The sequence below is a fragment of the Macaca thibetana genome, chromosome 12 (genome assembly GCF_024542745.1).
Source record: "Macaca thibetana thibetana isolate TM-01 chromosome 12, ASM2454274v1, whole genome shotgun sequence".
Taxonomy (NCBI): Eukaryota; Metazoa; Chordata; class Mammalia; order Primates; family Cercopithecidae; genus Macaca; species Macaca thibetana.
Genome location: NC_065589.1, coordinates 39,871,269 through 39,884,032, shown reverse-complemented (window position 1 = coordinate 39,884,032; position 12,764 = coordinate 39,871,269). Strand labels below are relative to the sequence as shown.

Here is a 12,764-nt window from a genome sequence, read left to right as displayed (position 1 = left end):
GCTTGAATGGATTCTTTGTCAATAGGCATCCTGTAATCAGAAAACATCTTGTATCCCTAATTTCATATCCATTACCAACAAACCTTAACACAAACTATAAAATATTACAGTACAAAATGTAGTATGCTTTGCCAAGCTCACAATTTCTTTCTTTTTTCTTTTGGAGACAGTCTTGCTCTGTCACCCAGGCTACAGTGAGTGCAGTGGCACGATCTTGGCTCACTGCAACCTCCACCTCCCGGGTTAGAGCAATTCTCCTGCCTCAGCCTCCTGACTAGCTGGGACTACAGGCGTCCGCCACCACGCTTGGCTAATTTTTTTGTTGTATTTTAGTAGAGTTGGGGTTTTACCATGTTGCCCAGGCTGGTCTCCAACTCTTAACCTCGGGCAGTCCGCCTGCCTCGCCCTCCCAAAGTCCAGGATTACAGGCATGAGACACCACACTTGACCCCAAGCTCACAATTTCTATTCAGTGCCTTTCACAGTGAGGGATAGGCAGTATAGCTATCATTATAATAATAACTCATTATTCAACTTTTTCAGGACAGTGAGGTGAGAACAATATAAAGTGATCTTTTTCTAAATTTATCTGAATTCAACTGATTCTTAAAGCAATGATAAAGCATATATAAATAAATAACTTACATCTTGTTAATTTCTTTGGACTCTGTGAAGGCACTGGCTGGTTATCAGTGTGTGAAAGACGAAGCTCTGATTCCTCTTGGGAGACCCAGCCTGGGATAAAAGTAGTAAAAATTGTCCATTGTTAATCAAACAGGAAGTAGCATCAGAAAAACAAGAAAAAGTAAAAATATGTAAGTCCTCCAGTCTCTGTACCTGGGTAAGATTCTACAGTGTAAGAGGTATAAAATACTGAAAACTTATCTATAGTCATATATTTTCATCATCTTAGTTTCAGATAGAGTTGGATCCAACTTCCTTACATTTTTCAAAGTGGTTTTGAAATAAACATGTGGAGTGTTTAAAAAATAATTGAAATGCAAAAGGTATAGGAAGAAGTTCTTAAGAGTCAAGAAGGGAGGAATAGGCCTGATAATTGGAATGCTGAAACCTATAAATATGCTCATACCTTTGGACTCATTGATCCCATTTCTAGCAATTTTTCTTACGGAAATAATTTAGCTGAAGGAAAAAGTGCATGCATGACTTTTTTTTGCAGCATTATCTGTAATAATGAACAAGTAGAAACAATAAGGAATCAGGTAGATTATGTTATATAAAATGACAGTACTTTGTAATTAAAACTTGTCATTATGAATACTCTGGGAATGTGGAGAAACGTTTGGTACAACATGAAAAACCATTTATGCTATGATTAAGGCACAGCACTAGAAAGGAATTTAGATTATCCTGCCTAATCCCTTCCTTGTATAGAAAAGATCATCTGAGGCCCACTGTAGATAGGGTTCCTCCAACACAGATCTTTTAACTCCCAGGGAAGCTCCCTTTCCTGGTCTGCACCACAGGAGAGAGAGAAGTAGATATTTAGGAAAGACTGGTAAAGTAGAGTTCTGCACAAAGAGGCAGGGGCAGATTTTGGTCCTGTCTTAACTATTTAAATTGTCTGACGACCTTTAGCAAGTTACTCAAATACTGTGGGTTTCAACTGTTCAGCTATTAAATTGGAATATCCTGTCTGCCTGCAGGTAGGGCTCAGAGCACATATTTTGAATAGTGAAAAAATACTGTTGAGGATTGCATTGCCAGAAACTAAAAGTTCAGTGCTGCTAGAGACGTGGCAAGTTATGGAAGAGGAGGGAGGAGTTGATAGTGGAGAGTGAAATCAGTTTGTAAATCTTTATAGCTACTGGGCCGTTGATATGCCATACAAGAATAAATACTTTTAAAGATTTTACTGTAGCAATAACACCTGAATTATCCCAGATAGAGTACCTTGTTATCAAATAATATTGTCTATTCTTATTTATATTATATTTATTTTTATAAATAGAATATAAGTAATATAAATATTCTGTTTATATATTATTCTATTCAATTCTTACTGAGTGATTATTTAACTAACATTTAGTTTATTAATTGAGCCAACTGCATGCTGCTGTCATATAAAGTACAAAGATGACTCACTCTACATATCATGCCCTTGGGATGCCTGTAGATAAAGCATGTACCTCAGTATTTAATACAAAGTACAATGCATTAAGACACTGTAAAGTGCCGTGAGGAGTCCCCCCAACCAGGGGTTAAAATCTAGGATGTGAGAGACTGGGATATAAAGCAAAATAAAGTAGGATTAGAACCATGAAAATAGATAAACACCATAGGAAGAGGGAGAAACCATTTCCATTTGGCAGTACTGAGGAAGACTTCAAGGACTGACAATCATGGAGAAAACACTGGATTGGAATCTAATACTTAGGCCCACGTCCAAGCTCCATTACTGAACATCAGAAACAGAAGAAGCAACACGAGCACAGATAGATGTATCAGAGGGCTGTAGAGCACTCAGTGTGATTATAGAAAACGGCAAGTATTCTTCCTTCACTTCAATAGGAGATAGGAGATATGGATGGAAATGCGACGTAGGCAGGTTTTATCCCTAGAAACCATGGTGTTTCATTTTTAAAAATGTAAGCTGGGTGCTGACATCAGAATCTGCTGCTTGAAGAGAGAACTCCACGGAAGTGTAGAAGATGAATTGGGGGTTGGAGACCTGTTAGTAACTCTTGCAATAACCTATGAAACCAAATGAGACTCTAAATGGCTCTGGTGTTGAGGCAGAGAGGAGTGGGAAATTTGAGACAGGTTTCAGAAACAGAACTGACAGGATTTGGTAACCAATATGGATATAGGAAGCGAAGTGACCCCTAAGGTGCAGGGTTGGACACAGGATGGTGGACTCTTTTTCCTGCTGCCTTGCCCAGAAAGGGAACCAGCCTCCAGAGCTGTTCCTTTTCCTCTTGTCAACTCCAAACTCAGCAAGTTTTGCTTGATGGAAGAAACAGTATTGACTGCCCTAGGGAGGAGTAATTAGCAGGTCAAGTGTTTTAAACCAGACGCCTGGAAAAATCAGTGAAGAAAACTTGGGGTCTGGTGAAGGTGGCAGGGAAGCAGCCCTTGTTTCAGTCTTGTTGACAAATTCCTGACGTGACTAATATTTTTCCAGTTGATTGGTGGATTGCAGATTTTATCTAGTAGAGCTGACGTTAAAATCAATCTCCTTGTTGATTCTAGCATCAATAAGCACACCATTTTACTTCACAAAGTAAAGCACATATGTCCAAATGTTTCATAGACACTTACTGTTGAATGCTCCAGCCGCATGAAAGCCAAGGTCAAAAAGTTGTGAAGGAAGGAATCGAGAAGAATGAGCGAGGGGCTCAGACCCCATGGAAGGTTCCTGGGACGTGAGACTGGCACTGGGGCTCCCAAAGGCAGTCTGGCATTCTTGGGTAAATTCACTAGTACTTGAAGAACCAGAACTTAGGAGGTTGTTCAGAAATGAGAATTCCTTCTCAAAATCTTCTCCTTCCAATGAATCTACAGGTAGATCTTTTGCAACTATTGAGTGTAAATAAAAACAGAAAGGCTTTTTTTGATTTTAGGAAATGAGAATAAGACATAGGATGAATCAAATTTGTTTCATTGTTTTCATACTGTATTAACAGTTTTAAACAAACAACTAAAGTGACTGCAAGTTTATGTGAAAATGATTTCTAATTAGGCAGGATTTAGGTCAAAATGGCCACATTTCACAATGAAGATATAACTTATGAAGAGCTATATATGAAATAATTAAGCTACCATCTAAGTCAGAAACCAAAGGAGATGCAAAAAGGCATAGAAACAAATTAGTAATATGACACTTTAATATACCAGTCTGACTAAAAAACACGCCAAGAGGACAACAGATAAAAAGGATCAAAAGAGCATAATCAATAATGTAGTTATTTTGGATAACACAAACCCCGATAATAGAAACATTCTTCTTAACCACACATTGAAAATGTACAAAAGTTGATTATACTAAGGCACAAACACACAAAAAATTGTATTCTTAAAGTAGGAACATTACAAACAACATGCTCTGATCATAATGCAATAAAAAGACAATTCTACAATGAAACTATAAAAACAGAAAGGTTCTTCCACCTGTAAATCTTAAAACCTTCTACCAAACAATGTTGAAATTATGAGAAACATCATTATTTCGGAAAAATAATGATGAAGGAAATATTTTATATCATAATTCATGGTGTTAAGTAAAATGTATAGACCATTGGTTTGGACTGAGCTCTTGTACTAGACCCAACAGACCAAACCAAAATGGAGTCACTCATGCTAAAGTTCTACATCACCAAACCAAACTAAGTTATCTGGCCTTTCAAGAAATTAGGAGAGAGACACCATAGCCAAGTCCCCAAGCAGGCCAGTCCTAGCTGGCATGATAAGGAAATCCCCTCTGCTTTAACCCTTACAAGAAAAGTAACTGCAATGATCAATCTACTTTTTGTTTTCTGTTTCTGCTTTCCCTGGTCCTTTTCTGTCTATAAAACCAACCTCCTCAGAACACCCATTCCATGTTATAGAATGGGGTATTGCCTGATTCTAGAATTGCAAATAAAAGCCAATTAAGGTCTTTAAATTTGCTGTAATTTTACCTTTTGACAACAGAATAGTTAAATGGCATGAACAAAGGCAAAATCATATCCCTTAAACATTTTTATAAATAAAAATGAAAGGGAGGGGCGTCACAGACCTGCACCCCAGCATAATTGGTGAAAGTTATTTTTCAAAAGAAAGACGCATTTAAAGTCTCTGGAAATAGTCCCAAGGATATGCAGCAAATGAGGAAATATTTACTTAAGATTAAGTCTACAATAATTTAGGAAAAGTGGCAAGAGTTTGTGGTATTTGAACTGAGAACCAGTCCCATCTTCCCAATTTCCAACTTAGCAAAATGGAGATTCCACTCCAGTCTGGTGCAGCCAGAACACAGGGCTCCTTCTCTCTCCAGCTGTCAGTCAAGGACTAGCTTCCCAGGAGGAGTAAGATGCCAGCATTTCACATCCTGTCCCCAGTTACCTGTTGCTGAGGCTAAATCCTAGGTGAGTGCAGTCAATAGATGATAGAGGCTCCCATCTCCTCCCCAGATCCCTCATGGGTTGGGAAGGCTGAGTTTGGTGTAGTGTGCTGAGAATATAGGGCCCCTGATCACTTGACCCTGCTAGTAAAGTGGTGGTTTCGTGAAGAAAGAGGCAAGCTAAGAAGATCTAAGGCTACCATCACTCTCCTCACCTAGCACTCGGCTCCTAGAGCAAGGATGACACTCAGGAAGAAGTATGCCATTGTCCCCACTCCCGGCTCAAGCTCTGACTCAGAGATTTTCCTTGCAGGGGGTGAGGGAGAACCATAAAACTGATAGTTCCTAATCCCTTTCCAAAGGCACTGACTTCATTTGTAACAGAGTGTAGAGAAATTCAACCCTAAGGATGGTCTCAAAACAGTGGAGGTTTTAGTAACAGGCAACTGGGAGAAGACTTATAGTGTATGAGTCTCAACATGTAGGCTAAACTGTAGGCCAGCTACTTTGCCTGAAGGAACCAGGGAAAAAGCCAGCTGGGGTCACCACAAATTTCAGTGACCTTAAGAACTATTTCTTTAAATGAGTCCAAATTTGATTGGTTTATTGTGTGGAACAATTTATGCTCCAGGGACTGTTGAAATCAACAGAGCAATCAGCAAGAAGAAAAAATGATTATCTTGGACTTATAAAGAATTTTGTGCTTCCAAAGGCAAAATTGAGAAAATAAAAAGACTATAAAATATAAAAGACTGGGATAAAATATTTACAAGTCATATATCTGATAAAGGACTTTATAAAAAATATATAAACTCTTACAACTTAATAAGATAAGCAACCCAATTAAATAATGGGCAATAGATTTGAATAGATTTGTCAGTAAGGAAGATATACGAATGGCCAATAGCACATGAAAAGAGTCTCAACACCATCAGTCACTGGAGAAATGCAAGTCAAAGCTACAAATTAAAAGCACTAGAATAGCCAGGCACTGTGGCTCACACCTGTAATCCCAACACTTTGGGAGACTGAGGCAGGTGGATCTCCTGAGGTCAGGAGTTCGAGACCAGCCTGGCCAACATGGCAAGACCCTGTCTCTACTAAAAATACAAAATTAGCTAGGCGTGGTGGCGAATGCCTGTAATCCCAGCTACTCAGGAGGCAAGGTTGGAGAATCGCTTGAACCCGGGAGGCGGAGGTTGCAGTGAGCTGAGATTGCACCATTGCACTCGAGCCTGGGCAACAAGAGCAAAACTCCGTCTCAAAAAAAAAAAAAAAAAAAAAAAAAAAGCACTAGAATAACTATTATTTAAAATATACCGGGCATGGTGGCTCATGTCTGTAACCCCAGCACTTTGGGAGGCCAAGGCAGGTGGATCACTTGAGGCCAGGAGTTCAAGACCAGCCTGGCCAACATGGTGAAACCCCATCTCTACTAAAAATACAAAAATTAGCTGGGTGTGGTGGCACATGCCTGTAATCCCAGCTACTCAGGAGGCTGAGGCAGAAGAATCACTTGAAACCAGGAGGTGGAGATGGCAGTGAGCTGAGATCGTGCCACTGCACTCTAGCCTGGGTGACAGAGCGAGACTCCGTCTTAAAAAATAAAATAAAATATAGACAATACCAAATGTTGGCAAAGATGTGGAGAAACTAGAACCCTCATACTGTGCTGGTGGAAATAAAATGGTGCAATTATTTTGAAAAAAGTTTGGCCGTTCCTTAAGAAGTTAAATTCACCATGTAACCTAGCAGTTCCACTCCTGGGAATCTAACCAAGGAAAACGACAATGTATGCCCACACCAAGAGAAGTACATGAATGTTCAGTAGTCATAGTAGTAGTATAATAGCCAAAAATTATAAACAATCCAAATATCCATCAACTGGTAAATAAGTAAACATAAGATGGTATATATCCATACAATGGATACTATTGCTTAATAAAAAGTAATAAACTGGCCGGGGGCAGTGGCTCACACCTGTAATCCCAGCACTTCATGAGGCCGAGGTGGGCGGATCACAAGGTCAGGCCATCCTGGCTAACACAGTGAAACCCTGTCTCTACTAAAAATACAAAACAAATTAGCCGGGTGTGGTGACATGCACCTGTAGTCCCAGCTACTGGGGAGGCTGAGGCAGGAGAATCGCTTGAACCTGGGAGGCAGGTTGCAGTGTGCCAAGATCGTGCCACTGCACTCCAGCCTGGGCGACAGAGTGAGACTCGGTCTCAAAAAATAATAATAATAAACTACTGATACATACCACAACATGGATGACTCTAAAAACCATTAATTGGAAGATGCCAGAAATAAAGGACTAACCTTTTGTATGGCTTCATTTATATGAAATGTCCAGAAAAGGCAAATTTATAGAGATAAAAACAGATTACTAATTACCTACGGCTTGGAGTGAATCAGAGATTAATTTAAAACAAGCGTGAGAGAATTTTGGGGGTAATGGAAACATTCTAATATCTAATTGTGGTAATGGTTGCATAATCTAAATTTTCTAAAAATTATGAACTGTTAGAATGGGTGAAATTTATGGTATTTAAATTATACCTGAATAAAGCTGTTAAACATAAAAAGAAATTTTGTACAACTCTATTTCAAATAAATTTAGAAGTCTAGACAAAATGAATACTTTATTAGAAGAATATAATTTACTAAAATCAATCCCAGTACAGACTAAAAGCTTAAACGGACTGATTTCTATAGAGAGATACAAAAAACACACAACTACAAGAAAGCACTAGACCTAGATGTTTTCATAGGTTAAGAAATGAATAAGAGGCTGGGCACAGTGGCTCACACTTAGCAAATCGCAGCACTTTGGGAGGCTGAAGTGGGCGGATCACCTGAGGTCAGGAGTTCAAGACCAGCTTGGCCAACATGGCGAAACCCCATCTCTATTTAAAAAAAAAAAAAAAAAAAAAAAAAAAAATATATATATATATATATATATATATATATATATATATATGTACACACACACACACACAAATTAGCCAGGTGTGGTGGTGGGTGCCTGTAATCCCAGCTACTCAGGAGGCTGAGCCAGGGAGAACTGCTTGAACCTGGGAGGTGGAGGTTCCAGTGAGCAGAGATCATGTCACTACACTCCAGCCTGGGTGACAGAGAGACTCCATCTCAACAACAACAACAAAAGAATGCAAAAAGAGCCAGGCGTGGCAGCTCATGCCTGTAATCCCAGCACTTTGGGAGTCCTAGGCAGGTGGAGCACCTGAGGTCAGGAGTTCAAGACCAGCCTGATCAACATGGTGAAACCCCATCTCTACTAAAAATACAAAATTAGCCAGGCATGGTGGCATGCACCTGTAATCCCAGCTATTTGGGAGGCTGAGGCAGGAGAATTGCTTGAACCTGAGAGGCAGAGGTTGCAGTGAGCCAAGAACGTGCCACTGCACTCCAGCCTGGGTGAGAAGAGTGAAACTCGATCTCAAAAAAAAAAAAAAAAGAATGCAAAGAGAGTAGTAAAATGTTAGCAAGCAGACTAGTATAAAATGACAAAGCTGGACTTACAACTGGAATGCAAACAAGATATCAGGAAACCTATTATTATAGTTTATCATATTAATATATTTAAGAAGAAAAAGCAAATATTTCCTGGCATAGATACTGAAAAAGCTGCCAACAAAATTCAACAACTATTAGCTGGGTGTGGTGGTATGCACCTGTAATCCCAGCTACTTGGGAGGCTGAAGCATGAGAATCGCTTGAACCCAGGAGGCAGAGGTTGCAGTGAGCCAAGATCACACCACTGCACTCCTGCCTGGGTGACAGAGTGAGACTCCATCTCAAAAAAAAAAAAAAAAAAAAAAAAAAAAAAAAAAAAAAAAAATCAACAACCATTCCTAATAAAAATTCTTAAGAAAGTAAGTATGGATGGATGCTTCTTTAACATTATGAAATATATCTGTGTCCAAAGCCAGCATCTTAGTTAATTCAGAAATATAGGCATTTCCACTAAAGTCAGGAAATGTTCACTACTAGTTAACATTGTTCTAAAGGTAGTAGCCAATGTAATTAAACAGGAGAAATCTATGAGTTGGTAAGGAGAAAAAACAAGACAATCTCTATTTTCAGATGACATGACTCAAATAACAAAAGAATTCAGCTGTATGCCAGGATATAAAACTAACATGCAAAAGTGAATAGCATTCATATATACAAAATAACTAATGAAAAGATATAATGGAAAAGAAAACCCCATTTACAATAGCAACCAGAAAGATAAAATACATAGAAATAACAGGAAATATTCAAAACCTGTATGAAAAAAAAGTCTGAAAGATATACAAGTAAACTTTAACAAATGGAAGGATGTCCCTTGTTTTTCATGAGGATGTCTCAAGATGATCAGCCTGTCAGTTTTCACATTTAATGTGATTACAATAAAGTATCGAGCTTTTTAATAAAGCCCCACAATTTTATATTCAAATTGAAAAAATAAACATGCAAAAATAGCTAAGAAAATAATTTTTTTAAAAAAGGAGGGGGGCTTCTAGCCTTACCAGATACTAAAACTAGAAGAAAGTTTCTGTAATTAAAACTATGTGGGCCAGGCGCGATGGCTCACTCCTGTAATCCAGAGGCGGGCGGATCACCTGAGGTCAGGAATTCAAGACCAGCCTGACCAACATGGAGAAGCCTTGCCTCTACTAAAAATACAAAATTAGCCGGGCGTGGTGGCACAAGCCTGTAATCCCAGTTACTTGGGAGGCTGAGGCAGGAGAATCGCTTGAACCTGGGAGGCAGAGGTTGCAGTGAGCCAAGATTGCACCATTGCACTCCAGCCTGGGCAACGAGGGCAAAACTCCATCTCAAAAAAAAAAAAAACTTGTGGCACTGGTGCATGCACACACCATTTGAAATATAAAGAAAGTCTAGAAATACATCCAAGTGGAAATAGAAATATAGTATATGACAAGATGTTATCTCAATACTAGGACAAAGATGGCATTTAAAAAAATTACATAAAGGGCAGGGTGTGGTGGCTCTCATCTGTAATTCTAACACTTTGGGAGGCTGAGGTGGGCAGATCACTTGAGGCCAGGAATTTGAGACCAGCCTGTCCAACATGACGAAACCCCACCTCTACTAAAAATACAAAAAATTAGCTGGGCGTGGTGGCGCATGCCTGTAATCCTAGCTATTTGGGAGGCTTAGGCACAAGAATTGCTTGAACCCAGGAGGCAGAGGTTGCAGTGAGCGAAGATCATGCAGCCTGGATGTCAGAGCAAGGCTGTTTAAAAAAAAAAAAAATTGTATAAAGGATAGCCTTTGGGGGGGGGGAAAAGGTAACATTTGATCTATTGCTAACACTGTACACATGAATTGACTTCAAATGAATTCAAGATCCAAATGTAAAAAATAATACTACATAAATACCAGAAGAAAGCATAAGAGAATTCTTCTATACTCTGGGTTTAGGAAAAGCTTCCTGACTATGACTAAAGTCCAGATCCAATAAAAGAAAAGATTAACCAATTGGACTGTATTTAAAGCTTAAAAAAAATTTTTTTAACTTAAAAAAAATTAAAGAAACAAAGTCACAAGACAAATGACAAACTAGGAGAAAATGTTTACAACCTAATTGCTTGAGAAAGATATTCAAGGTAGTTATTTAATGCTTAGGAAGTACCTTAAAGTTGATTTAGTCTTGATCCTCATTTTACAGATAAGGAAACCGGATGTTGGGGGCATACTTTTGTTTCTTAAATAGTGATTTTAATGTATTTAATGTTGAACGACATTTACTATTTTGCTAGTATCTAATGACACTAGATATACAAACAATTGTATTCATTCATTCAACAAATATTTACTGAGTGCTTATACTGCTGGTGGCTGAGATACGTGAGACAGAAAAGCAGACACAGCCCTAGCTGTCCTGGTTATACGGATACATTCTGATAGGGCCCAAACATACAAAACAAATAATTATTTAATTTCCATTGTGATGTGCTACAAAGTAGAAGCATATAATTGCATTCTTATATAGAGACCGAGACAGTTTCTAATGTTAAGGAAATAAATGTTAAATAAAAATTGAAGAATTTTAAAGAATCATTCATATGTAGAGTGAAATGATTATTTCTTACCATTTTCAGAGTTAGAAAACTGAGGTGCTCCAAATTCTCTCATTTGAGAATGTGTTTCCTTGTGATCTTTGTTTGCTAAATTAAAAGCACACAAAAGAGAATTTGAACAAGAAGAAATTCAGCAAGCTTATTTACTGTAATATTTTATCATTAGGTCAAGTGTTCAATTGACCAAATCAGAATCTAAAACATACAAAAGGGAAACATAAAAATTTAAATAATCTTACATATAAAAATCACATTTGTGTATATGTGTGTGTGTGTGTGTATATATATATATGTGTATATAAAAATAATACCAGAGGTATTCAGGTTCTCTATTAAGTCTCTGTCCCCTTGAAATGTAAGTTTTCACGTTCCAAAGCCTGTTCCTTCCTTGTGGAGCTGTTCTTATTCTATACTCTCTGATAGGTCATTTTATATTTGTTCTGCCTGATCTCCATGCCTTGACACTCTGACACAATGGATGTTCATTTTACATTGAATGAATGAATGTGGTCTACGATTTTATTATTGTTTAATTGACAAAAGTATATAATTTATCACATACAACATGTTTTGATATATGTAATACATTGTGAAATGACTAAATTTAGCTAATTAACATTTGTATTACCTCACATGCCATTTTTTGTGGTGAGAACACTGCTCTCTTAACAGTTTGTTGTTGTTGGTTTTTGAGACAGAGTCTTGCTCTGTCGCCCCAGGCTGGAGTGCAGTGGCACAATCTCGGCTCACTGCAATCTCCATTTCTGGGGTTCAAGTGATTCTCCTACCTCAGCCTCCCAAATAGCTGGGATTACAGGCCGCCACCACACCTGGCTAATTTTTATATTTTCAGTAGAGATGGGGTTTTGCCATGTTGGCCAAACTGGTCTTGAACTCCTGACCTCAAGTGATCCTCCTGCCTCGGCCTCCCAAAGTGCTGGGATTACAGGTGTGATCCACCATGCCTGGTCTCTCTTAACAATTTTCAAGAATATATTGTTATTAAATACAGTCACCAAGTTTTACAATAGATCTTTTGAACTTACTTCTCTTGTCTAGTTGAAATTTTGTATCCTTTGGCCATCTCCACAGTGCCCTCCCCACAAACTACCTACCACTCTACTCTCTGCTTCTATGAGTTCAGCTTTTTAGATTCCACAAGTAAGTGAGATCATGTGGTATTTGTCTTACTGTGTCTGCCTTATTTTATTTTGCATAATGTCCTCTGGGTTCATTCATTTAGTCACAAATGACAGGATTTCCTTCTTTTTGAAGGCTGAATAGTATTCCATTGTGTACACATGCCATAATTTTATCTATCTGTTCATCTGTTGATGAACACTCCATATCTTGGCTATTGTGATTAAGGATATGGTCTACTTTTTTTTGAGAAAGGGTCACGCCCTGTTGCCCAGGATGGAGTGCAGTGGCGTGATCAGAGCTCACTACAGCCTCCAACTCCCAGGCTCGAGAGATCTTCCCACCTCAGTAGCTGGGACTCCTCCCAAGTAGCTGGGACTATAGGCGTGTGTCACCATGCCTGAATAATTTTTTAAAATTTTTTGTAGAAACAGGGTCTCACTATGTTA

At 38.5% G+C, this 12,764-nt stretch overlaps 2 protein-coding genes across 8 annotated transcripts in view; both read right to left on the bottom strand.

The window, feature by feature from the left end:
• The window catches only part of SUMO1 (small ubiquitin like modifier 1), a 1,087,495-nt gene that overhangs the window by 618,571 nt on the left and 456,160 nt on the right, over window positions 1-12,764 (bottom strand). The window contains exon 1 of one of the 2 annotated variants that reach the window (XM_050750915.1): window positions 2,208-2,211. The exons of the other annotated variant lie outside the window; for it this stretch is intronic. The gene's annotated coding sequence lies outside the window, so the exon portion shown is untranslated. Of the gene's footprint in view, window positions 1-2,207; window positions 2,212-12,764 lie in introns of those variants that run through there. 2 annotated transcript variants of the gene reach the window in all.
• The window catches only part of ICA1L (islet cell autoantigen 1 like), a 98,346-nt gene that overhangs the window by 17,353 nt on the left and 68,229 nt on the right, over window positions 1-12,764 (bottom strand). For all 6 annotated transcript variants that reach the window (XR_007718131.1, XM_050750888.1, XM_050750892.1 and 3 more), the window contains 3 exons: window positions 11,188-11,262; window positions 3,283-3,540; window positions 646-735 (listed from right to left, as the gene is read on the bottom strand). Coding sequence is in view for 5 of the 6 variants with exons in the window: in XM_050750888.1 (XP_050606845.1) it covers window positions 646-735; window positions 3,283-3,540; window positions 11,188-11,262 (423 nt within the window). In the remaining variant the exon portion in view is untranslated. The remainder of the gene's footprint in view (window positions 1-645; window positions 736-3,282; window positions 3,541-11,187; window positions 11,263-12,764) is intronic.